Genomic DNA, 25,755 nt, shown 5'->3' with positions numbered 1-25,755 from the left:
TAACTAAGGTAAGGATGGAGCTCAAGGCAAAAATAAACATGTCACTTGTAATTCTATTTGGGGCTGTGGGGTGGAGAGATGACAGTTCTGTAAAATGATTTACACAGTATTGTAAAAAAAAAAAAAAGTCCCTTGGGTGATGACGGAGCTGCAAAAGCAACAATGGGTAAAGGGGACTTCCAGGGCCTCTTGTGGGCCACACCCTTTGGAAACGTTCCAGAAGGTTTCCAGTTTTGCTTAGACAGGACATCATCTCTACTGCCACAAGAGGTTACCCTCTGCTGTGTGTGGCAGCTCTGGGGAAGGTGAGATAAAAACCTAGGTGCTGACTTCAGAGAACCAAAGTCCAGGATGGGTTTGAAATTCATGTCCTGAAGCAATTACCTTCCTGCAAGTCTTGGTGGCATCTTTGCCTATAGGCTAAGATCAAACCTTACATCTGCTGGGGACCAAGCTAGACTCAAGCTGTGGCTTGTCACAACTTATGCGGACAACCATGTTGCCAGTGGGGGTTTGCATTTGCACATTTGGATGGAAGTCTCATTTTAATTATCATATAGATTTTTCTCTTTTTTTATACAAGTTTACTGCGATGTAATTTATACATAATCAAATTTACTGATTTTAAGCATACAACTGAATTACTTTTGACCACAGTCATTTCAGGATATTTCTTTCATTCCAAAAGAATATCCTCCAGTCCATGGATCTGCTTTCTTTCTTTTTTTTTTTTTTCATTTTTCTTTTATTATTCATATGTGCATACAAGGCTTGGTTTATTTCTCCCCCCTGCCCCCACCCCCTCCCTTACCACCCACTCCACCCCCTCCCGCTCCCCCCCTCAACACCCAGCAGAAACTATTTTGCCCTTATTTCTAATTTTGTTGTAGAGAGAGTATAAGCAATAATAGGAAGGAACAAGGGGTTTTGCTGGTTGAGATAAGGATAGCTATACAGGGCATTGACTCACATTGATTTCCTGTGCGTGGGTGTTACCTTCTAGGTTAATTCTTTTTAATCTAACCTTTTCTCTAGTTCCTGGTCCCCTTTTCCTATTGGCCTCAGTTGCTTTAAGGTATCTGCTTTAGTTTCTCTGCATTAAGGGCAACAAATGCTAGCTAGTTTTTTAGGTGTCTTACCTATCCTCACCCCTCCCTTGTGTGCTCTCGCTTTTATCATGTGCTCATAGTCCAATCCCCTTGTTGTGTTTGCCCTTGATCTAATGTCCACATATGAGGGAGAACATATGATTTTTGGTCTTTTGAGCCAGGCTAACCTCACTCAGAATGATGTTCTCCAATTCCATCCATTTACCAGCGAATGATAACATTTCGTTCTTCTTCATGGCTGCATAAAATTCCATTGTGTATAGATACCACATTTTCTTAATCCATTCGTCAGTGCTGGGGCATCTTGGCTGTTTCCATAACTTGGCTATTGTGAATAGTGCCGCAATAAACATGGATGTGCAGGTGCCTCTGGAGTAACAGTCTTTTGGGTATATCCCCAAGAGTGGTATTGCTGGATCAAATGGTAGATCGATGTCCAGCTTTTTAAGTAGCCTCCAAATTTTTTTCCAGAGTGGTTGTACTAGTCTACATTCCCACCAACAGTGTAAGAGGGTTCCTTTTTCCCCGCACATGGATCTGCTTTCTTGCCTTGTATTTTTATTTACCACAATGCTTTGTGATTCATCTGTTTTTCATATATATATATATATATATATGTTTTTTTCTTTCTATTGCTGAGTAGCATCAAGTTGACTTTTGTGTGGATTTGAAAGAAAAAAAACCATGTATTTAGGTCACACAGAAAATCAAATAGGTAGCCAGGCATGGTGGTTAATGCCTGTAATCCCAACACTTAGGAGGCTGAGGTAGGAGGATTTTGAGTTGGAGGCCAGCCATAGTGAGACCCTGTCTCAAACAAGCAAACACAAAATCGAATAGTTTGTTACTTTTTTGTAGAGCATGTGTTAATTGTATCTGAAATGTAAGACCTCAACCCACCTTCTTTTTTTTTTTTGGCTGTCTCGGGGTTTGAACTCAGGGCCTCGCACTTGCTAGGCTTGTGATCTACTACTTGAAACACTCCACCAGATCCCTTCCTTCTCTTAAATGGAGTTTTAAATGAAAAAATTTTGAAATATTAAGAAAGAAAAATCTGGGTGTGAAATTTCCAGATATATAGCAAAAATACAAATTAACTAACAACTTCTAAGAAAATATTGGCCGTCCAGACCTAAATCTGAATTAGGCCAAGAGTTCCACAGAAATTAAAAATCATCATGCAACAGCCAGTTAGTAGAAGGGTTGAAGTTAAATTCCCATCTTTCTCACATGGTATTTGGTAGTAATTTTAGAGAGGAAAAACTGGTGCTTAGTCAATATAATACTTATAACAAAAACACTAGCATGAACAATAGTCAAAATTATTATAGCTACACTTGTATAGTGCATAGTACAGGTCTGGCACTGCTGTGAACCCTAGATAGGTCGTTAACTCATTTAATTTTCTGAAAAATATCCTACTAGGTAAGTGTTTTATTATTAGCCCCATTTTACAGATTAAGAAACGGAGGCTTGGAGAAAACTAAGCCACCTGCATTAATAACAGTGAAGTCAGAATTTGACCCTGGGAGTCTAGAACCTTGACTTTCATTTGCTTAGCACCCACTAAAGCCCCGGCCATTCATTGGAAAAGAATTCTCAAATTGATAAAGGAAGTTGATGCCATCCCTGAACAAGGCAGAGGGGGAAGCCAGGGCAGGGGTCTCAAGCCAGAGACAGGGCGTTTAGGGCCAGAATAAGGCAAAGAAGGGGGAACAGAGAGAAAACTGGGGAGCGCCCGCCTAGAGGCGCTTACGTTTTGTAAAAAGGTTTGAAGTCCTGTAGTGTTTACATGAAAGAGGTGGCTGGTTGTTCTGGACCCAAGGAGCCTGTTGCCCGTTCGCTGCCGGTGGTCCAGGTGACCTCTCAGTGTCCTTTCAAAGCTGGTATCTTGGGAAAATCAGAAGTATCTGCTCAGGGTCCTTTGTGACGTGGGCCTGTGGCTTCATGCCAACATGCCACTGTCTGGCCAGGTTGTCTGGCTGTTGATAAATAACCTTTGGTTGTAAGGTTCAGTTCATTCACTATTGTAAATTTGTCTTTCTTTATGACTCTATTTCATCTGGATAACAAAGTGTTTGTAGCCCGTGGGGCCAGATTACCTGGTTTTGGATCATGTTTTTGCCACTTTGAGCATGTTACTAAGCATTTCCATGCCTGGGAAATAGGAGGAAATTAACAGTGTACCTGATTCGTAAGGTTACTTTGAAAATTGATAGTTGGCATATTATTTATTATTGTCATCACTGTAGAAAAATGATGGTAGTTGAAAATATCTGTTTCAACTTTTGAGGATATGACAAACTCTAGCAATCTGTGCTAAAATGAAAGCTATCTTCCAGGCTTTATTCCTTGCTCCTGCCTGACTGTGGGCATTGCACATCTGGGAAAGGTGGACATGCAAGGAGCGTGGGTACTTAGGGGCAGGATATCAGGCTCCACCATGCACCCACTAGGGAAATTCTAGATGCCAGGTTAAGGAACTGAAACGCTAACAGTAGTTGGACACTAGTTGTGTAATAGAACACTATATTATGTGTTTGAATTCTGTGCAGAGAAGGGAATCAAGCCTGGGATGGGAAAAATTGGAATTTCCTTGCTAGGAATTTCCTTCCTCGTTTTGGGGGGCTGGAGATTTTACAGTAGGTGCCAGGCAGTTTGCAGTACCCTGGCCTGCCCCTGCTGCTCTGTGTTCTATTCAAGGCAGATCCTTGAACATATCTGAACAGTCAGTTCACGCTCCATGTTCTTACAAAGCCATCTACAGCTATCCCAGTCAGCCACCCTGGTCTCCATTACACACAGAAGCTGGGTTGCATTGTTTGTTACCTGATGTGCCCATAGAACTATCTAGAGAACAGTCATTTGTTTAGTCAGTGAGCAGGTATTTATTGGGGGCCTTTGCAGGCTTCATGATGGGGAAAGGAGTGGTTCTTTCAGGCATGCTGTGTTTATGTAAGTTCTGCTAACTTTTAAATCTCTAGCAGGAGCCAAAGCCTTTTCTGTTCTACAGCCACCTGTCTGAATTACTGCCACTTGCCTCCTTAGGAGAAGGGACAGTGTAGGACATACCAAGGTTTGTGATTTTCTAGATACTCATTCAACTAGCACTGTGGACTGGGCCGACACAATTTTCCAGTGGGACCAGAGAGAGTGGCATGAGTCATATACTCTACCATGCCAAAGGAATGGGAACCTGGGACCTTTTTCTTCTTCAGTGGAACAGAAAAGTTTGTTGAGAGTCAACTATGAACCAGACACTGTACTAGTTGTTAGGAAGACAAAGTCATTCTTATCAACCAGTGACTTACAGGTTGCTGGGTCAGAGGTTAAGGGATTAGGGAGACCCAGGAGAGAAACCTTTGGTGCGGCCCGGTGATGGTGAGGGGAAGACGAGGGTTGGCAGAGGCGGGGAGGCGGATTATGCTGTAAGGTCTCTGTGCTGCAGAGAGACATTGACGGTGGGTGGGAGGGTGAGGAGGATCTTGTTGGCACTCTGGGACTGACAGGTTTTTTTGGTGTCTTAGGCCACAGCCGATGAGAATTTCTGCCTTCTTTCTGAGTCCGTGCAGTTGAGGCTGGGCCTCCAGGTTTGAGGAAGGGGCTGGCTGCTCTCGGCCTTTTGAATCCTGCCCTGGACCACCCCGTGAGAGAAGGCTGCGGGCGGGGCGGGGGGGTCGGCACATTCCAGGAGCAGGATCGCGGGGCCCAGCCTGGGCGCCACGCCCTCGGCTGGGCCAGGTGTGCGGGGCGCGCTGCTGGAGGCGAGGGGGAGCGCGCCCGGCTCGCGTGTGCTGTTTGTCTGCCTCGGAGGGCTGGGTCCACCTTGTTCACAGGTGAGTCACGCCCCGATCTCTTCCTGGCAGGACTGAGTCAGGTAGCAGAGTCGATAAAACCACCTGATCGAGGAAAAGGAAGGCAGAGCGCAGCGCGCAGAGCTCCCGGCGAGAGGCGACCCCGGCCCGGCCCGCCCGGCCCCGCCATGCCTGCGCTCTGGCTCGGCTGCTGCCTCTGCGTCGCGCTGCTGCTGCCTGCAGGCCGGGCCACCTCCGGAAGGGAAGGTGAGTGGCTTCCACCACAGCCCTGGGCTGGGGACTTGCCTTTCTCTGCAGACCGTGATGGCTGAACGCACCTCCCAGGATTCCCACTTTGTCCAGAGCCTCTTTCCAGCCCCCTCCCCTTCCCATCTGGGATCTCTCAGAAATAGGTGAAACCAAAGGGTTGGGCCAAAGGAGGCTTTTCCTTACTGCTGTAAAAGTGTTCCTTCTCCATCTCTTTCTTTTTTTTCATCAGCGGGCCCCTGTTTGATAGGTAATAATCAGTGTGTGTTTATTAATGAGATTGTTTCCATAACTGGAGACACCGCAAAGGTTGAACAGAAGAGCAGCTTCTTCAGTAATCTCTGTAGCTTATGTTTCATTTTTGAGAGGAAAATGAGCCTTGAGAGTATTAGCAGTACTAATTTTTGGATAATGTAACTTTTCCTGGTGTTTTCGTGCAATATTCGTGCATTATAGGGCACCTATGTCATATATCATTTGATCTTATCTAGGACACCCTGGGCTGTCCTGCCTGAGAAGTTAGGTTCACGTAAACAAAACTGAGAACCTAGCAACTGTTTGCCATCTGCGTGTGTCAGCTGTGACAACACTGACAACACATAAGGGGATTTTTCTCCTCACCAAGTTCTAGCTGTGATGTTTTCCATGTTATTTTCCCGAGCTCTCATATTTGTATTGCTTCCTGTATCTCATGGCATTTCAATGATAATTGCAGTAGAATCAAGGGCGAGAGCCGTTTTTCACACACTACGGTGATTACAGCCCGTTTTAATTTTTTTCTAAAATAGCCTTGAAATTAACTTCCACTCCATCATCCCTGACTACATTTTAAAAACCATGTATGATTGTCACAAGAAGGGGTAACTGTGAAATAATGGATATGTTAATTTGCTTGACTAACCATTAATTTCACTCTCTATGTATATGTCAAAACATCTTGTATACCTTAAATATATACAATACAATTTTTCATGCATGAAGATAGCCACATAGGGCAGGTTCCCTTAGGGTTAGGATAAATACTTGAAGCCTAGTGGAAAACATCCTAAAAGTAAAAAAAAAAAAAAAAAGTCTCTGACTATTAATACTAAAACTAACTATGTATGGATCAACTATTTAAAATCCCTTGACTTAAAAAGTGAGCAATTGGAGGTGAATTTGCTCAAGGCCACACAGGCAGCTTCAGGGGAGCCAGCTGTTAATTCAAGATTTCTTAGGCTTTTTCTCAGGAGCCTTAAAAAAACAAAACAAAACAGCATATTATGACAGTAATAAGGAAACAAAGAACCATTTTTATATGATAGTTATTATTGAAACCATTTCCCCCTTGGCTACAATTGAGTTTATATATGCTTTAGCATTAGGTACAAAAATAAATTTGTGAGATGCTATCAATTAACTAATAAAGTCAGCCTGGCGAGCCCACAGCTTGGACTCTCCCTTCTTAAGGTTGTATGGGTTTCTGAGTGTCTCAACTGGACATGAAGTAGGAAGTAGCATTCGGGCTCATTTTTAGACCTTTTTTTTTCTTGGTGACAGACTGCTGAAGGTATTATGCTCCCTCCTCAAAAGACTTCATTTGGGGGCTCAGTGAGAGTGAAAATTTTGGTGTTCGGGGAGGCCACACATACTTGGCCATTCCTGGATGCTGGGATACACCGGCAGTTGGACTGAAAATGTGATACCTGTTCTGTCCCGAAGTGACTGGACTCTGAGGGTTCTGTGGGGTGCACATGTGAGAACCTGAAGCAGGGATGTTGCTTCTTGGTTGTTCCTGCAGGTGAAATTGTGGTGAAGATTTTATCAGCTAGACTTTCAGGGTTGGTCTCAGCTGAAATACAGGCTTTAGAGGCAGCTTGGCCTGGCTAAAATTTTTGGCTCATTCACTTACTAGTTCCTTATTAGTAACCTTTTCAGGGTGCTAGGCCACTTGATGTTTGCTTCTTCACCTGTGAACTGAGTCAATAGTGCTGTGCAACCTTACTGAGTTGTTAAAAGGATGAAAGATGATTGTAAACTGACCTAAAACGTCTACAACCACATTTCCTTACAATGTCTGAAGCCAGGAGCACAGGTGTAGTGAACTGTGATGCCCAGAGAGCAGTAAGAAAGACAAGGACTCCCCTTTGGGAGCTCATGGTTGCATGAGCAGGATATGGCATGCAGCTGCAAGTAGTCTGGATCATAGCTTTAGGGAGGTATGGCTAGATAGGAACGAGAAGCAGATCAGTCCCTGCTTGTGAAGGGACTTATGTGCCCTGCTGGGCAGTTAGGATGCTTCCCTGTAGGCAAAGAAGAATTGCAGAGGGTTTGTAAGCAGGGATGGGTGTGATTGTTTTAGGAAGGCCACTCACTTAAGGGCTTCGAGGGTGGAGTAGAACTAAAAGACCCAAATGAATGGCGATTATAATAACCCAAGTGAGGGATAATGATAGTGGAAACAAGTTACAGAAACAGTTAGAAGGTAAACCGTAGAGGATTTGGTGATCTAATGGTTGCGTGTTAGGTATATAAATAAGGGGAAATTGTCAGAAACAAGGAAGAGTCTAAGATGTATCCAAGTCTTCAGCTTTGTGTGACTGGTTAGATAGTGGTGACAGTACAGGAAATGAAGACTGTAAGAGAAGGATTAGGTTTGGGAGGAAGGTTGAGCAGTGGGTGGAGGGAGTTTCTGTGGGAATCTGTTGACTTTGAGATGCAATTGAAGATGCTCACTAGTTCCAGAGAAGAGCTTGAACTACAATTTTGAAATTTAGAAGAGAAAATTGAGATATAAGTCTGGGAGCCCACAGGTAGAAAGCAAAGCCTTGAGCACAGGTGAGAATACCTAGGATGCTCACCACTTACAAAGGAGATAGAGGAGCAATGGAAGAGAAGGAGTGAGTGCTGAGGAGAGGGAAGAATCAAGCAAAATGGGTATTTTGCTAGTCAAAGGAAGAATTTTGACAAAATAGGAGTAATAACTGGCATCAGATATCCAAATGGCACCAGTTACCCATGTGCAAAGAATGATGACTAAAACGACACTGTTGCATTCAACCATGAGGTGAGTTTTAAAGCAGTTTTTCTTTTTGATTGATGAATTCAGGATGCAAGATCATTATTGATCATTATTGGGTATCTCCCATGTTTGATACTGGAAAAGAGGAGTTGTGGGTAGTAGAAAGGATCCCAGGAAAGACTGATGCTGTGTCATAGACATTATTATTATTATGTTATTATTATTCTGTGTGCGCTAGCATTGCACACAAAACGAGGGTCTGGAATAAGCTGCCAGGTTTAAATTTTAGCCCTGTCATTGGCCACTGTGGGACATTGGCACTGGGACTTGGGTAAGCTACTTTGTCTGTTACTCAGTTTTCACATTTCTAAAATGAGGATAATGACTAGTTGTGATAATGGAAAGCACTTTGCACGCTGCCTGGTAAGCACTCAGTGCATGCTGAGTACTAGTATTTACAGCCAGCTGTTCTGCAAACCCTGGGTATCACATGCTGCCTTGTTTGTTTGGCTCTTGTTTTTGAGACAGGGTTGCACTATGTAGCCCAGGCTGGCCATGAACCTGCAATCCTCCTGCCTCCGCCTCCCAAGTGCTGGGATTATAGGCTTGGGCCACCATGCCTGGCTGCCATCTGAGTTTTAAGTGGTGAATTCTTAGAAGGAACTAGTCAGCTTCCTGTTATTGTAACAAAGTATCTGAGACAATCAGTTTAAAAAGAGGAACAATTCATTTTGGTTCACAGTTTTGGAAATTTTAGTGTGCTATGTTTGGGCCTATGGCAAGGTGGTACATGGTGGCAGAGCAAGCTGCTCCCCTCGTGGCAGCTGGAACCCAAAAGACAGATTGAGGCAGGCAGAGACCAAGATCTCACAGTCCCCTTCAAGGACATGCCCCCATGGCCTAAAGGAGCTCCACCTCCCACTAGCCACTTAGCCACTTAGGCTATGGACTAATTCTCTATCCTATAACATGGGTGTTTGGCAGTACTGGGGTTTGAACTCAGGGCCCCATGCTTGCTAGGCAGGTGCTCTACCACTTGAGCTGCTCTGTCCATTCTGGGTCTTTGGGGGGATATTCTAGATCCAAACTATAGCAAGGCTCTTTCCTTTCATCAGTCCAACAAGGGTGATGGGGAGCCCTTCTGCTCGGGTGGAACTGTGCTCTAGCTTTTGCCCAGTGACTCTTCATCTCATTTCTTCTTGTATGTTTTTTTCATCTATCAGATCACATCATAAATTCATCATACCTGCTGCCCTCTAGAACATACCCCAACATAAAAAGACCCCATGTTAGATGGTCTTTCACTTTCCAAGGGGAAGATGCCTTCCATTTTTCCCCCAAGAGTTTGGTCAGCTTGATTATGAAAACAGTATAGATATAGTAAGTCAAATGTCACTTTATATTTAATTTAATAAATTAGTCACACAGACATATTTAATACTTCGTAAGTTATAAAATAATGTACTAACTTAGAAGAATTGATTCATTCACATTTAGTGAGGTAATTCCATTCACTTCTTTCTTTGGGAGGGGTTGGTACTAGGGTTTGAACTCAGGGCCTCACACTTTTTAGGCAGGCGTTCTATCCCTAGAGCCACTCCACCAGCCCGCCATTCACTCTTTCCATCTTTAATGCTAACATGTTTGTCATTCCTAAAGCCACTCTCATATAGTTTCTTAATAATGATAGCCTAGATGGCTTTCTTTTGAGATGGGATCTCACTATGTTGCCCCCGTCTGGTCTCAAACTCAGTCCTGCCTCAGCCTCCTAAGTAGCTGGGATTACAGGCAAGAAACACAGTACCCAGCTTTGAATATCTTTTTTAATGCAGTCACTAGAAAGTACAGCATTTTCAAAATACATAAAAGATTCAAAAATTCCTGAGGTGCACATTGTGGTCATCTCAGCATAGTCATCTTAAACTTATCTATGACAACTTTCAGTACCCATGGCTCTGAGATAAAAGAGGACTAAAAAGAGAGACTTGTGGTAGATGGCCTGGTCTCTTTCTCACTGATAAGTATTAAATTGATCTCATATATTGAATGAGGTCATTTCAGCTTAATGTGTCTTCCCCAACGATACTTAAATAATTCAGAAAGTGCCTTGTAATATGTGAGATTTTAAAAGGACTTAAATGTGATCCTTTTTTTCCCCCTGAGGGATAATTTTGGTAAAATAAAAACCTCCACCTTATATTTAAGCCTGTACAGTAAACAGGAGCATAGAAATGGGCTGGTGTGTGAGCTGGAAATTCCTAGGTGGGCATAAATTCTGGGTGTCTTAAACTGAGGGCAGTCATGGTTTAAGCGCCAGTGAGCCAAGAAGCTGAGGAAAATTATTGACTTTTGATCAGTGTTTACAGGAAAGTCGGGCTTGAAATTAAGGGGTTGAGTCAATCCTGGGAGTATGTTTTCTGTTTCAGTTCTTAGTGGCTCAGCCCTACTAACCTTTGTTTTTCCTGGAGAAATTTGCAAGGACAAGACTTAAATCACCTATTACAGACCAGTGTAGAAATTGTAGCTGCATAAATTCCAGAATACTCTAATTTAGTCACACGTTAAGCCTGGAAGATTATGGAATCATTACTGGGGCTGTGTTGAAATCTATCTGTAGATCATAGAATATCTACCTATCTATCTGTAGATGACAGAATATTTGAATCATATCCAAAGCTAAACGATATCTTTCCGTTTCTTTTTGGTGGTGGTGGTGCTGGGCCTTGAACTCAGAGCTTCGTGCTTGCGAAGCTGGTCTTGTGCTCCTGGATGTCACAGTTATGAAGGTAGAATAAGTGTGGCCATTCCTCCAGCCCTGGTCAATGTAAGGGCCTGAGTGTCCCCTCTGTTGTATCGGAAAAGCGGGGCAGATGAGTTGGTCAAGTGTGTGCCCATCGTGAACATCTTCATGGTTTGTCTCAGTGTCTTTTTCATTACATGGTTTTGTTTGTTTCATTTTGTTTGGTTTGTCTTGTCTTCTTTCTTTTGGTGGTACTGAGGTTTGAACTCAGGGTCTCACACTTGCTAGGCATGCGCTCTACCACTTGGCTCATGCCTCCAGTCCTCCAATGGTGTCCTTTCCAGGCTTCATTTTTATTTATTGTGGCAATATGCATTTCCCCATTTGAAAAAAAAAATCAAGTTGCAACCAAATTATTTCCTACAACTAACTTAAAAGTCAGACAAATCATGACCAGCTGCACTTAGGTGGAGGATTTCTTGCACATTTTGATAGTTTACTTTTTCTCCTATCACGGTATCATAGAACTAAAATGAGAACGGGCCTGAAGGATTCTCTGTAAGATCCTCTTGTGTTATAAATGAGGAAGATAACAGCAGAGAGGGAAATTAACTGCCTCGATTTCCATAGGTGGACATTGCAGAGCTGGGCCCCAGCAGGTGTAGTGCTTGATAGATGGGAAGGTTGACGTGCTGAAGTGACTGCCTTGCCAGGGCCACATGGCTAATTACAGAGTCAGTTGAATGTTATCTATCCGATAACTCCTTGGCTTATTGCTTGTTCTCATTATAAGTTAATTATTAGGCTTGGTGGAATCTTGATCTCTTGTAAGAATATCTCCGCTATCTCTAGGTAGGACATCTGTCCTGTCTGTTCAGAAGTCTCCATTTCCTTGGAGATGTGGCTCAAGTAGTAGAGTGAGTGCCTGCCTAGCAAGCATGAAGCCCAGAGTTTAAACCCCGAGTACCACCAAGGGGGGTGGAGGGGTTGGGGGGGAGGAAGAAATCTCCATTTGTACTTGGCTTTTCCTTTTAAAACTATCAGAGAACAAACCAAAGCACAGCTCTGATTTCTGTGCCATTATCAAGAGAACAGATGTGAAATTATCAAGTGTTCTCTTTCCTTGTTTAACTCTGTTGTCAAATTATCATGCAACTTGGAATTGATCAAGTGACTCAGTTAAAAAAAATAAAGTATTTGGGGAGTGGATAAACCTTTATTAGGCATTGTTCCTCCATGGAAGTTGATATTTTGAATCTATATTGCAGAGTTGTGTGTGAAGGTTTTCTCTTCCTGCGGAACTGGTCAGTTTCATGCCAGAACTTGGAACGCTCAAGCTTTACATAGACTGCTCTTTCAAATCACCACGCACTTTGCTTTGGTAAAAGGGGATTCCCAATGTTTTAATACCATTTCTCCTCTTAAACAGACCAGTCTACTTTGCCAAAGTAGTGGGGTCCATTGGTAATCCCAACCCGCCTGCCACTCTTGTCTTGCCCAGGAAGTGGTACCAGGGTGGGACCACTCGCATGCTGAGAAGTGGTAATGAAGACATTTGTCCTATAAGGATGCCGGATATGTTGCTCGCACTCCCTGGTTGAGTCTTCATGGTCCGATCTCTTGGGATATTTACTTTGTTTTCATGGTCGTGTAAAGGTGTTTACCTTCCTAATGGTCCATTTAATTCATTCTTCTCACTTTGAGCAATATAGTTTTAATTTATCCTTTCAAATAGAATACTTTTCAGAAAATAGTCTTTATGAAAGATATTGTAAATACATTTCATACATCTGCTCCCAACACTGTAAATGAATATGAATTGTCATCACTTTTTGTTAAAATTGTATTAGTGCATAGTGAGCACCCCCACATACCTTAGTGTATCTGTGAAGGGATGCAGCGGTAGCAAAGACTCCATGGCTTATCTCCTTGTATGAAAACATACTTTTCATAAAAACAGTAAAAGGTTGAAAGAGAAATATTTGTTTATTAGGTAACTTTTCAAAGGAGCTACAAAACACAAATTTAAATGTTTGGAAAACCACATTTAATTGCCTAGGAAAAGCAATACATATAAATCAGAATTTTGTAAAACTGTTCTCTATTTGGACTCCTTAAAGGTGATTTCCTTCCTTTTGTTCCTTTTTGCTTCAGTTGTCACCTCTTGCTGAACAGAACTCTATAATTTCTTTTATTTCATCTGCTTAAAGGGACACATAAGACCTTTTTCTAGACTGTGCAAGAACTGCTTAAAGGACATTATACTCTTTGAATAACAGTCAAATATCCTTTCTATATTGAAATATTCTTTCTATATTTCTTTATAGATAACCTCATAGGAATATAGAAATCTCTATTTCTGTCATCAGATGGGAGTGGGGTTACACGTGGGTGGCTGAATATTTTCATAGAGATTCTTAGCCACAAATAATTAATGATTCAGCTGTCTTGAAGTCATGGTGGCAGGTGTATCTCTTGTGCCCTAACCTCTTCCCTTTCACCTCTGAACTCTTCACCTCAGATTCCACCTTTACTCTCATGACTTTATTTTGCTTGTCAGACAAGTTTGATTTACTGGGACTTTCTTTCCGTCTCTGCATTGTCTTTCTGGGCCTTGGTTTCTTGGTGGAGGGTTGGGGGAGGCATTTTCAGGTGAGGTCTCCTGGCATAGTCTCACCTGGCTGAGTCACCTGCAGTCCACACGCCATGTTCCCAAGTCTAGGTTGTGATATAGCATATTCTGAACAATTAATGCAAATTGGTGCCTCTTTTTTTTTTTTTTTTGGGCTGTAGTGGATTTTGAACTCAGGACTTTATGCTTGCGACACAAGTACTCTACTTGTGCCATGCTCCCAGCCCTTTTTGCTCTGGTTATTTTTGAGATAGGGTCTCACTTTTTGCCCAGACTGAGCTGGACCTTGATCCTCCTATTTTAAGCTTCCCACGATCACTGAAATGACAGGCCTGTACCACCATATCCAGCTTTTTTCTATTGAAATGAACCTTTTTTGCCCCAGCTGGTCTGGAACCATAATCCTCCTCCACTCAGCCTCTTCATGTAGCTTGGGGTGACAGATGCACACTACTGTACCCAGTTATTGGTAGAGATGGGGGTCTCATGAACTCCCTGCCTGGGCTGGCCTCAAACCTTAATCCTCCTCATTTCAGCCTCCCAGGTAACTAGGATTATAGGCATGAGCCACCGGAAGTACCTGACTTCAGGTGCCTCCTTTTTAGTCCATAATCATCCAGAAGGAGAATGCGGTGATCGGAGTTTCATTGACTCTTGATGACTTTGGACTATTCAGAGTTGAAAAGATTTATCCATAGTCCGTCATTGAGAATATCCAGTGTAAATAGAAAGCCAAGCTCGATGGCTTCTCCCTTCACAGGGCCTCACAGTGCAGCCTCACCCACACTGTATGGGCATTTACCTGTTCTGGGAGGCAAATGGACCAGGTGAGGTTTGTACCAGTCGTTCTGGCTGGGTGGGCTTAAAATGCAGCTGCAGAAGATGTGTTCGAGAAGACTGAATTTAGTTAAAAGTCTCCTAGTGAGGGAAACACCCTTATTTTAGTTAGAAAAGATAAAACTGTTAACAGGCACTAAATCACGAAGTTTAAGACCAGTTTGAATGATGAAATGACCAGATTTTGTTTTAGTCACTCAAAATGAGAAACATTAAAGTTTAGAAGGAAAAGAAGTTTTAAAACTAGGAAATACTTTAAAACATTTTCATCATCATGGGTAAGAATAGTATTAAAATAATATTTTCATCTTGAGTAGCCAGATTTGAAGACTGATTTCTGCAAAAAGGAGCATAACTTCCAATGCCTTGGACACCAAAGAGATAGACGGCAGGTTTATCTTGCTTTATACTTCATACATAAGTCATGTGCAGTTTGAATAATCATAAAATAATTTAAAATATACATTAGTAAAAGGCAAAAGACTTATATGATTTGAAGAGAAACCAGAGTATTAAAAATACATTAGGGGTTGAGGCACAGCTCAAATGGTATAGCACCTATCTAGCAAGCATGAAGCCCTGAGTTCAAACCCCAGTACTGCCCCCTGCCAAATACATTAGGATAGAGGGGATGAATTTGATCAAAACACATTATATGCATGTATGACATATCACAATGAAACCCCTTTGTACAATTAATATATGCTAATTTTTAAAAGGAAAAATACATTAGGATAGATTACTATTTAAAAGATAAGTTTGTACTGGAAATAACCTTTGCCAGACTTTTAAAAAATGACTATACTATTAGATTAAATGTCAATCTAGCTATTTATGTTTGGACTTCTCATTGAAGGACCTCATTATGGCTGACTTCATGGAGGTGTCATTGTTGTCTTGGAGTGTAAAAGGATTGTTAGTTTACAAGAGACCAGTCCTTTGACTTTGAAATAGGGTATGATATCCAATAAGATAAATTAGTGTGTAATTTTTAGTGTAACTTCTTTGAACAGACAAAAGTGGAAGCTAGTTTGAGATTTTTAGCCCCAATGTTCTTCTTGTCACCTGATGATTTTGCTTTACAAAGCAAGAATTTTAAGAAACAGAAGTGAAGATCTAAAATGAATCATAAATGACAGAGAAATGAAAATGCCCCAAATGGGAGCATTACATGAAATTAGCCTGGAACAATAGATAGGATGAGATCATGGCAGACCTTACAGGCAATGTTAAGGAATCTGGTATTTAATCTAAAAAGAAAGAAAGGCATCAGAGCGCTTTAAGCAGGGATATATTGATAAAATATGTATAAAATTTGTATTTTGATAAGATTTTCTGGCTGCTGAGTGGGAGGTGGCAAGACAAGTTGCAGGGAATTCAATAAGGAAGCTATAGTAGTCAAGCCATGCTTGGCATTTGGCCTGGAATGGGCATGGTGGGGCTGGTGGAGTGGCTCAAGCAATAAGAGTGCCTGTCTAGCAAGTGTGAGGCCCTCAGTTCAAACCCCAGTGCCACCAAAAAAAAAAAAAAAAAAAAAGGAATGGTCATGGTGGAGGCAGATTTAGATTTGAACTACTTGATGGGTTATAACAGGATATAGGCAGGTGTGGAAGATGGAGAGCCTTGAAAGGATAGCTTCCAGCTTTCCTACTTGAAAGTACAAGAGTCATAAGTTTGGCTTTAAACAGCTTTTGTCTAAAAAGTTGTGAGATAAAGAGTTGGAGAAGTAGAGTGGATGGCTGGACATGAGTGACTAAATTTGGACAAACTAGGAAAGTATCTTGGGATGGCAACACCTATCAGAGTTATTCAAACCCTTGCCTTGAATGGGATGGCGGGAGGAGAGTTGTAGGATGAGGAGCCAGGGAGGTTCAGGATGAAGTCCTAAGAAACACCAACACTTAGAGTTGGAGGAAGGAAAAGAAACAGAAAGACTTGACTGAGAAAGGTCGGATGCCAGGATGAAACCTTGGCAATGTGGTTTCATTGTGTCCAAGGGAAGAGAGTTTCAGAAAGGGAAAGAGTTGGTGTCTCAGAAAGGGAATGAGGTGCCAAAAAAAGGCAGGATAGGAATTATGGGGCACACCCTTTGTGCCTAAATAAGGTAGAGAGGTGAGTGCTGTCTTTAAGTAGTTTGTACTTGGATTCATATACAGGAGATTATGGGTAATTTATCCAAACGTGCTACTGCTTCTCTGAACTGGTATTAGTGCACTAAGCAGCTGAAATGGCAGCGTCAGCCATAGAGCTCCACGTAACAGCAACCAGCACACACCGTCAGGTTCAAACTTGACCAGATTCCTGGCTCCTGAGGTAGTCCCACGCAGCGCCAAGCACACTACCTGTCAAGGCTGCCTGATCACAGCTCTGATCTCATGCGCTCAGGCCTGCTGCTACCCCTTCTCCTCCTCCCACACTGCCCTGGGCTTGCTGCCCTTCCAGAGAGCAGCTCCAGGCTCAGGGCCACAGAGGGACAGCAGCCTTGGGACAGAGATAACTTATCTGAGCAGCAACATGAAAGAAAGTCCTAGTCACTCCTTTCAGTTGAAAGTAGCACCTTCCTTTCACAATTCTTTCTCTGCCCCTCTCACCATGGATTTTGGGGGTTGAAAGACTAACTTTTTTACATTGAATACGATATATGTAAACAAGAAAAACTGTGTATTACATTGAGAAAATTTGTTTGGAAATTGTGGTGGGGAAATTTCAAGTGGGTACTTGGACTTCTGGGAGATTTCTGTATGTTCAGGTTCTTGCTTGGCTTTTCTTAGAGTCAGACTACCTATATTTCTCCCTCTCAACCTCCTTTTCTCCCTTCCTTCTTCTCTTCATCTTTCAACCATCCATTCAACCATCCATCCATCCATGCATCCCAATGATTACAGTTACAAGCACTTTATTAAGTACTGTTAAATACAAAAGTGAGAAATGCTAAAGATGAAATAGATAATATCCATACATAATGATGACACAAGCTAGAAAGTGGTAAAAGCTACGAGAGAGATGAGGATAGAGTTCTGTGGGCATCCAGAGAAAAAAGAAAATGTTATCAGCAGGAAGCATATAATCTGATTTATGCTTCTTAAAAAGAACACTCTGGCTGTTGTGTGGAAAATGGACTTAAAGAGAATGGAATCAGAGAGTGCTCCAGGCAAAGGAAATAGCAAGCCTAGAATCCAGAGGTGCCAAATAGCTTGGTTTGTCCTGGACTTTGTGCAAGGATCTGTGTGCTGAGGCCCAGTGGACAAGACAGAAAAAGAGAGGAGATAAAGTTGGAGAGGTTGACATGGGTAAAACATTGCAAAGTTTTGAAAGGAATTTGAATTTTTTATTTTGTTCTTGGCATTAAAGCACTAAAAAGTGTGATGATTTCAGAAATTGTGCGAAGATGGAAATCTTGGTAAACTCAGAGGATGTTTTTAAGTTCAGAACAATGGGATGAGGATCCGCTTAACACAAATGATCACTTTTTTGCCAGGTCATTACAATTTCTGGTAACTGCTTGCTTCAAAAGGCCAATATTTCTTACAGGAAATTTTAAATGAGTTCTTGATCAACTTACCACCGATGGTGGTTATCCAAGACCCTGCCCCAAGTTCAACCCTAGGAAATATTTTGTGTTTCCTTTCATTCTCCGAAGTCTACAGCTTGGAAGCAGCCTTTGCCCCTTTGCTTCCTGTCCTAACCTGTTGGAGTCCTGTGTTCAGTGAGGGGTGGGAGTGCTGTGAAGGAGCCCCAGGGATTCTGCACTCCTGGCTCCATTGTTTAAAGACGCTTTCCAGCTCCTTTGATCTGTGTCTCCAGGTGAGTGTGGGTGGTAGTGGGCGGATCAGCCTGTGTCTGGCTGCCTGGCGGTCTCTCCTAAGAAGCATTTGAGGGTCAGCCACTTGTGTGCTATTATAGTTATTATTATAATAAATAGTTAAGCGCCAAAAAGCAGCATACAGTGCAGCCAGACATAGTTACCACCCACACGTTACCAGACATACAGAAAAATTTGAAAATCAGTGTAAAATGCCTCAGTTTCAGAAGTGTTTATTTAGGACTTGAGGTGAACTTGATAAATCACATTCCTTTAGCTATGGGATTTGGGGGAGTTGGCGAGAGGGGGACAGAGAGAGAGAGACAGAGAGAGAGGAAAGGATGAAAGAGACATTGGAGAGGTGTCTCTGGGTTGAAAGAGTGTGCTATAAATGAATATTCAGAGAAGAGTAATGGATGGGACAGAGCACCAGTGACAGTTCAGTGAAAGAAAGAGAAAAACCTGTTTTTTTTTTTTTTTTTTTTTTTTTTGTGGTAGCACTGGAGTTTGAACTTAGGGCCTCATGCTTGCTAGGCAGGCATTCTTACTGCTTGAGCCACTCCACCAGCCCTTTTTTGTGATGGGTTTTTTCGAGATGGTGTCTCATGAACTATTTGCTTGGGCTGACTTTGAACCACGATCCTCCTGATCTCTGCCTCCTAAGTGGCTAGGATATAGACGTGAGCCACTGGAGCCAAGCAAAACCTGCCTGTTTTGATTCCTAGACCCCATAAAGGCTTCAGGTCTGTCCAGGGTCCAAGTCTGATTGTGTTTTTCTATTTTCTGATACAATGGCATCTTAATGCCACGTCCAGGACCCATGCATGCTCATGGGGACGTAGGAAATCATGGGTAACTTGATAAGTGACACACCAAATAAAGATTCAGTATCTTCACTGGCAAAATGAGACATCAGCAAACTTCTTTTTTGAAATCTTGCTGGTTCATGAAGTCTGAGTGCCCAAAGACTCAGTACAGCCTCCTGTGTTATGATAAGTAGTATTTATTAAATGAATGAAATAAGCACACATCTCATTGACTAAGGGCAGAAGAGGGAAGGAGAAACAAAAACCTGTTCATGCGGGACTTTGGAAAGAAAGGGTTTACCAGAAGGGGTAAAAGAAACTCTACAATAAAATGATAGGCAAATTGTTTAATATTATCTTATATTCATGATAATTATTTAGAAAATCATCATAGCTAATAAACAAGAGGACAAAGATCATTAGTCAGGCGAGAATCAGCATAGAAATAAAATAGTAAACCTGCATCTAGAACTTTCATTGCTCCCTTCCTACCCATGTTACCTATCCTCAATTTATGTTTACTTTTGTAAATGTATGTATTTCTCCTTAGCAGATATTACTACTCTAACATTCTCTGTACACATTACTTACTTATCTTGTTAATTCTCCTTCTGCACACCTCTGTCATGTAAACTCCATGCGGAATGGGATGGCTACTGGTTTCACCTGCTGGATCCCAGGTGCCTAGGACAACCTGGCACAACCGAGGCTCAGTGGATATTTGTTGAATGGATGGAGGAATGAAGGGCTGGCACAGTGGCTCAAGTGTTAGAGCGCCTGCCTAGTAAGTGTGAGGCCCTGAGTTCAAACCCCAGTACCGCCAAAAATAAGAAAGATAGTGAAAGGATGGAGGAATGAAAGCCTGGTTCACAGCCGACTTGGGAAATGTCCCAGGCTCTGTGCTTCCATCACTTGCATTTGTGTCAAGGTTCACTGGTGAAAACTAGAGAACATATTTAGAAAGTCTGTAGCTGCCCAGATTTTGGAAGAACAGCAAGATGTTTACAAAATAAAACTGAAAAAAAATTCTAGACATTAGATTGAACAAGACTAAACATAAAGGAAGGAAGTGGTAATGAAGATATTTTTAGAATTTCCTCTTATTTAAAAATATATTAGGGGGTTACATTTAGGTCAATTAAGCTAAATATTATATTACTAAAAATGTTGTTTCCTTAGCTGGGCACTGTGGAGAAAAGCATTTCCTCGTGGAATTGGGAAGAGAGTGACTGTGAAAGATTTGTATCTGAGGATCTTGTATCTCGGGGGAACTTTAAATGGTAGAAATGTATGTATAAGTTTTTTCAAGTTCAAAAGAACTTTCATTCATTTGTTCATTAAAAACAAACAAACAAACAAACAAAACACTGAAAGGGGTCAGGTATGGTGACTTGTATCTATAATCCCAGTTACACAGGAGGTGGAGGTAGGAGGATCATAGTCTGAGGTTGGCTTGGGTAAAAGCGTGAGACCCTAGCTGAAAGACAAACTAAAAGTAAATGGACTGGAGGTATGACTCAAATGGTAGAGGCCTGCTTAGCAAACACAAAGCCTTGAATTCAGTCCCCAGTACCATAAAACAAACGACCCCCCCCACCGAACGGCTACTGTAGACTAGGCACCATGAGGTATTCTAGGCCTTTATTATTCCTTTTCTTAAGTGTGAGATGTGTTTTCTGTCTGTTAGGAGTGCAGGGTCAAGTGTAGAGATTTACCATTAGACACAGCTTTCTTTCAAAAATAAAATTCTAAAAAATTGGCCAACATTAATAATTATACATTTCATAACGAAGAAAGATTTCTTTCTTCTTTAAGACCATAATGGGGGTGAATATGATTGAAGTATTTTATACACATGTATGAAAACAGAATAATGATATCTGTTAAAAACTGATTTAAGGGGAGGGGAAGAAGGAGTTAAGAAAGAGTAATAGAAGGGTGAATTAGATCCAAGTATATATATACATTCATGGAAATATCACAACGAAACCCCTTTGTACAATTAATATACACTAATAAATATTCAGAAATTTTAAAGAAAGTAAATACAAATTTGAAAAAATGAGAGTAAAAGCAATTATTGGTAAGAAAGGGAAAAAATATAATGGAAGGGCTGGAGTTGTAGCTTAGTGGTAGAGTGCTTGCTTTACATGTGTGAGGCCCTGGGTTGTATCCTCTGCATTGCAAAACCCAAAAAACAATATAATGGGAACGTTAACTACGGTAGACATCACCCCATCTGGCCATGCATGGCTGGAGGTAAGGTGCAGTTTCTCCTCTGGTCTTTAAGCATAGTCTCTCCACTCCTTTTCTTGTTGCCCTATTCCTAGCCTGGCAGTGCCTTTGGGAACCAGTCAGCTCATGGTAGTAGTTGGTAAGGAATTGGTCCCAGAATAAAAAAAGACCACACATAAGTTGTACTACACCCAGTTTATTAAGCCCAATTGTAGGAATATTATAAAATTTAAATAATAGAAGTTTAATTCCCTAGTAGTAAGAATGAATAATTATTGGTTTTAGGGAAGTTAGTCTAAATATGGAAGATGATTTGAAAGAGAGCATCTTTCAAATATACATTAGTGACAAAAGAATTATTTCATGCAGAAGAAGGGTGGGGTGAGTTCTCCCCTTGTTCTCTGAGTGTAAATGTTTGGAAACTTGGAACTGAGTTAAGTGCCTTGCAGTTAAGTGTTTGAGCTCAGTGCAGCTTGGTAATTTCAAAGTCCCACGGGCAAGGTTAGAGTAACTTTATGGAGTTCTCATGTCATAGAGACATGCAAGACTAGCATATTTCCCATCATAGCCCCCATCCAGCTGCCATAGCTCTTGGCTTTGAAGGAAACCCATTTGGAGGGTTTGTGTGTGGTTTGACAATAGGTCTGTGACCTATTGGGCAGGTTATGGCGTAAAAATGCTGCTTAAGGACTTCCTTTGCTAGAATCTAATGCAATTCTATGGAAGGCTATGAATTTAAAAGATGACACCTATTTTTCCCCAAAGTAGAGTTTTAGAAGAGAAAAGACAGAAGAGGAGGGAGGCAGTATAAAAAACATTATAGCAAATTTGTCTATTTAAAAAATATTGCTCTGAATAAATGCTCCATGAGCCTTCCTTGCTAAGGTAACTATTACTAGCAAAAGTCCATTCAGAATTAGGAAAGTATGACAAGTGTGAAGTGATGGTGAAATCGCTCCCAGCTGGCGCCCAGGGCAGGAGGACGTTGGCTCCTTGGGCAATCCAGCTGAGGAAGCTCACAAGGATTGTTGGCTGGTGCATTTAGCCCTCGTAACGGGCATAATCACGTGCATGGTAGAAATCTCCCAGGTCGTGACAGCTGCACAGCACATCTGTTGGAGATCCCAAAATCAGTTTCATAAGCATTGTTGGGAAAGATTCAGCTTGGCACCAGTTCTGTGAAAAGAGCCCTGGGAGTTTGAATTGAGTGCAAGTTTCATATGCTGTAAGGTTAACGAAATGTTAGACTTTATCCCTGGCATGAAAATATCTAGTCCTATTACAAGCTGAGCTGTTCAGACCACACTTGAAGTATCATAATAAGTTCTCCTCATTTTAACAAAGGTATTAAAAATTAGGCTTTGTTGCTAATTCAGGTAGTCAAGAATAACCTAGAAATTGTGTCATGGGAATGGTTAAAGGACCTGGAGGTGACAAGTGTCCAGTTTAACTGAAAGAAGAAAAAACGAAGGAGGAAGATGTTATGGTTCTCCAGATATTCAAAAGGCTTGACTGACATGGGTCTTGCAGAATGGGTGTCTGAGGTCTATGTCTGATAAATAAGCAAGCAAATGAAAAGAGAGAGAGAGTGTGTGTGTGTTGCATGTGTGTATGAGTGTGTGATTGTGTTGCACGTGCATATGAGTGTGTAAGTGTGTGTGAGCATGTGTATTGTGTACGTGTGTTGTTTTCCAGGGAAGAATGATGAAAATCACAGGGAGAAAGGGAGATTTAAAACTCCATAAAAGTGACTTGTAACATCAGTGCTGTCAGAGGAGGGACAGGGTATTTTAATAGATTAGGAGAGATTTTGTGAAGAGGCTGAAGCCTCGATTAGAGATTTATATGGATTTATAAACGAGTGCTCAACCAGAGTGTTACAGAGGATAAAATGGAAGGCTTCTGAGTCAGACAGACCTCCTGAAGGCAAAAATATCTTTGCCATTTAGCTGTGCAACATTAGGCAAGATACCTACCTATTCACTTTTCCATCCATTAAGTGGGATAGTCAACCCCTGTTAAAATGCTTCTTTGAGGATCAGCTGATATTGTAAAGGCCTAGAAACTGAGTGGGCCCTGGGTAGATGTTATTGACTCTCCCTAGATGAGGTGACATCCAAGTAGCAGAAGAGTGAGTTTAGAAATCCCTGTAAGGCGGCACTTAGGAAGTCTGTGAGACTGACTTCATCATTTGGTTTCGTCAGAGCCACATCTGGGCCTGCACTGGGCGGCTGCTTAGCACACATGGGCACATTTGTTGGCTTTATGGCGAACACCGGATAAATCATGGCCCTGGGCACTCTAGAAACATGCCAACAGAGAGAGTGAGTATGGCAGAAGGAAAGTAGGCTTTGGGATCAAACAGAGTTCAAACCTCATCTCTCCACTGGGCCGAGTTACTTCATCTGTGTGAGCTGCTTTTTCTCATCTAAAGCAATAGCTGCCTCCTGGGAAGGGGGAAAGGAGAGAGAAAGGGAGGGAGGGAGGAGCACATGCAAAGAATTGGGTGTTCTTTTCTCAGTGGGATCCTCTTATCAATACAAGGAGGCAAATAATGTGCTCTACATGTGTGCAAAGAAGAAGCAAGATTCAGAAAGTCAAGTGATTTGCCCAAAGGACTGGGAGTGTAGCTCAATGGTAGAGCACTTTCTTAGCTTGCACAAGGCCCTGGGTTCCATCCCCAGCTTCTGGGAAGGAAGGAAGGAAAAGAAAAACAGATTTGCCCAAGGGAAGAGCAGACTTGGTATTGGCTCAAATTCTTGACTTCAAGGTCCATCGTCTTTCTCTTCTAAATCATGATGGAAACACTTTGAGTGCCTACTGTATGCCAGACACTATGCTAAGCTTTCCCAGGTGTCACCTCATTGACTGTTTAGGCCCCACATGGAGATGGTTGTCCTTCTACAAGTCTGTTTGGAACATTTGCAGAGTGAACTTTCCTAGGTAGTTGGAGAAAGTCATTCTGCACTGGACTATAGTGCTCTTTGACTTCTGGCTTTGGGAGGGACATACAAGTGAGGGGGCAGACAGATCTATCCAGACAGTCATATCAGCTCCTTAGCCTTGACCGTGCTGAAGGGACGAATGTTGTGTATCTTGAACAGTGGACACTGTCAGCTGTTAGATGGGAGAGCCCGTGGCTGCTGGTCCTCAGGTCTTCCTTGGTTCATAGACTTGTCCTGTTGGTTTGCAACAGTGTTTTAAAATGAATTCCTTGCAGATATTTGCATCATGAATTTTCATGTAAAAATCCTATCATTTAAAATTTTTGGCCTTCTTAAGGAGTGAGGCAGTCTGGCAACCTTGAACTCATGTTCTCCTAAAGACCAGTTCCTCAGCTCTGTGTAATAGCTTCCGCAGGTAGAGCAGGAGACTTCACGGTCCCCACACAATCCATTTCACAGGCTTTCTTTCCTCCACTGGGTGTTTTAAGTTAATGGATGCATAATTGGTATTAATAACAATAAATCACCCAGGGGGATGGTCCTGGGTTGGTTTTTTTCTGATGATGTCTTTCTTCCCTCCCCAGTCTGTGACTGCAATGGGAAGTCCAACCAATGCATCTTCGAGCAGGAGCTTCACCGACAGACAGGCAATGGGTTCCGCTGCCTCAACTGCAAAGACAACACCGAGGGCATCCGCTGTGAGAGGTGCCGGGAGGGATTTTACAGGCACCGAGACAGAGACCGCTGCCTGCCCTGCAATTGTCACTCCAAAGGTAGCTGGGGAAAGGGGACAGAAAGGGAGAGGAAAGGATGGAGGGGAGAAAGGCAAGAAGGGGGAGAAAAGAGAAGGGAGAAGAACAGGCAGGCCATAGTCAACCTCAGTGACAACTGGGAATCCACCAGACAGTGGTCTTTTTAGCAATTTCAGGCTCAAAGGAAATTGTTTCTCCTAACTTGGCATTGGTGGAAGCAGCTGGGGCAATTAGAGTCTGTTGGTATGAATTCTAGTACTGAGAGTCTCTTTTTCTTAGCACTGAGGATTGAACCCAGGGCTGGTGCATGCTAGGCGAGTGTTCTATTGTTGTACTACACCCCGACCCCTTTGCATTTTTTTCTTGAGGCAGAATTTCACTAAATTGACCAGGTTAACCTCAAACTTATGATCCTCCTGCCTCAGCCTCCCAAGTAGCTGCAGTTATAGTCGTGACCCCCACATCCAAAAGAGTTACAATATTAACTTTTCCAGGCACAACAGTCTGACTCAGGGACAAAGAAATCTTATTCTCTTCTAAATATAGTTCCTCAAATCCATAACCATCCCTTTGACCAGCCTCTTGAAAAAAATAAATAAAAGGATTAGAAAGACCCGTTTCTGGTCCTTTGCTAGGTGTTTGCAATATGAAGTGGTGCCAAGAAAAGAGACAGACAAGTAAGTAGGAAGAGCCACTCACGGGGTTGTTAATAACAAGAGAAAATAAAATAACTAAAAGGAATGACCAATAGCTACTGTGGTAATGGATTCTAGGAAGCTAGTTGTGCTCGCGCTCTCTCTCTCTCTCTTTTGTGGTACTGGGGCACGATCTCAGG

At 42.2% G+C, this 25,755-nt stretch overlaps 1 protein-coding gene across 1 annotated transcript in view; it reads left to right on the top strand.

Moving 5' to 3' along the window:
* The first annotated feature begins 4,614 nt into the window (after positions 1-4,614).
* Positions 4,615-25,755, top strand: part of Lamc2 (laminin subunit gamma 2) — a 61,227-nt gene continuing 40,086 nt past the window's right edge. The window contains exons 1-3 of the mRNA XM_074047283.1: positions 4,615-4,755; positions 4,976-5,170; positions 24,753-24,941. Of these exons, the coding sequence (XP_073903384.1) occupies positions 5,092-5,170; positions 24,753-24,941 (268 nt within the window). The 5' untranslated portion in view covers positions 4,615-4,755; positions 4,976-5,091. The remainder of the gene's footprint in view (positions 4,756-4,975; positions 5,171-24,752; positions 24,942-25,755) is intronic.

The sequence above is a fragment of the Castor canadensis genome, chromosome 11, assembly GCF_047511655.1.
Source record: "Castor canadensis chromosome 11, mCasCan1.hap1v2, whole genome shotgun sequence".
In the NCBI taxonomy this organism is placed as follows: Eukaryota; Metazoa; Chordata; class Mammalia; order Rodentia; family Castoridae; genus Castor; species Castor canadensis.
The sequence above is the reverse complement of the archived record's forward strand: the minus strand, read 5'-3'. Positions and strand labels throughout refer to the sequence as shown.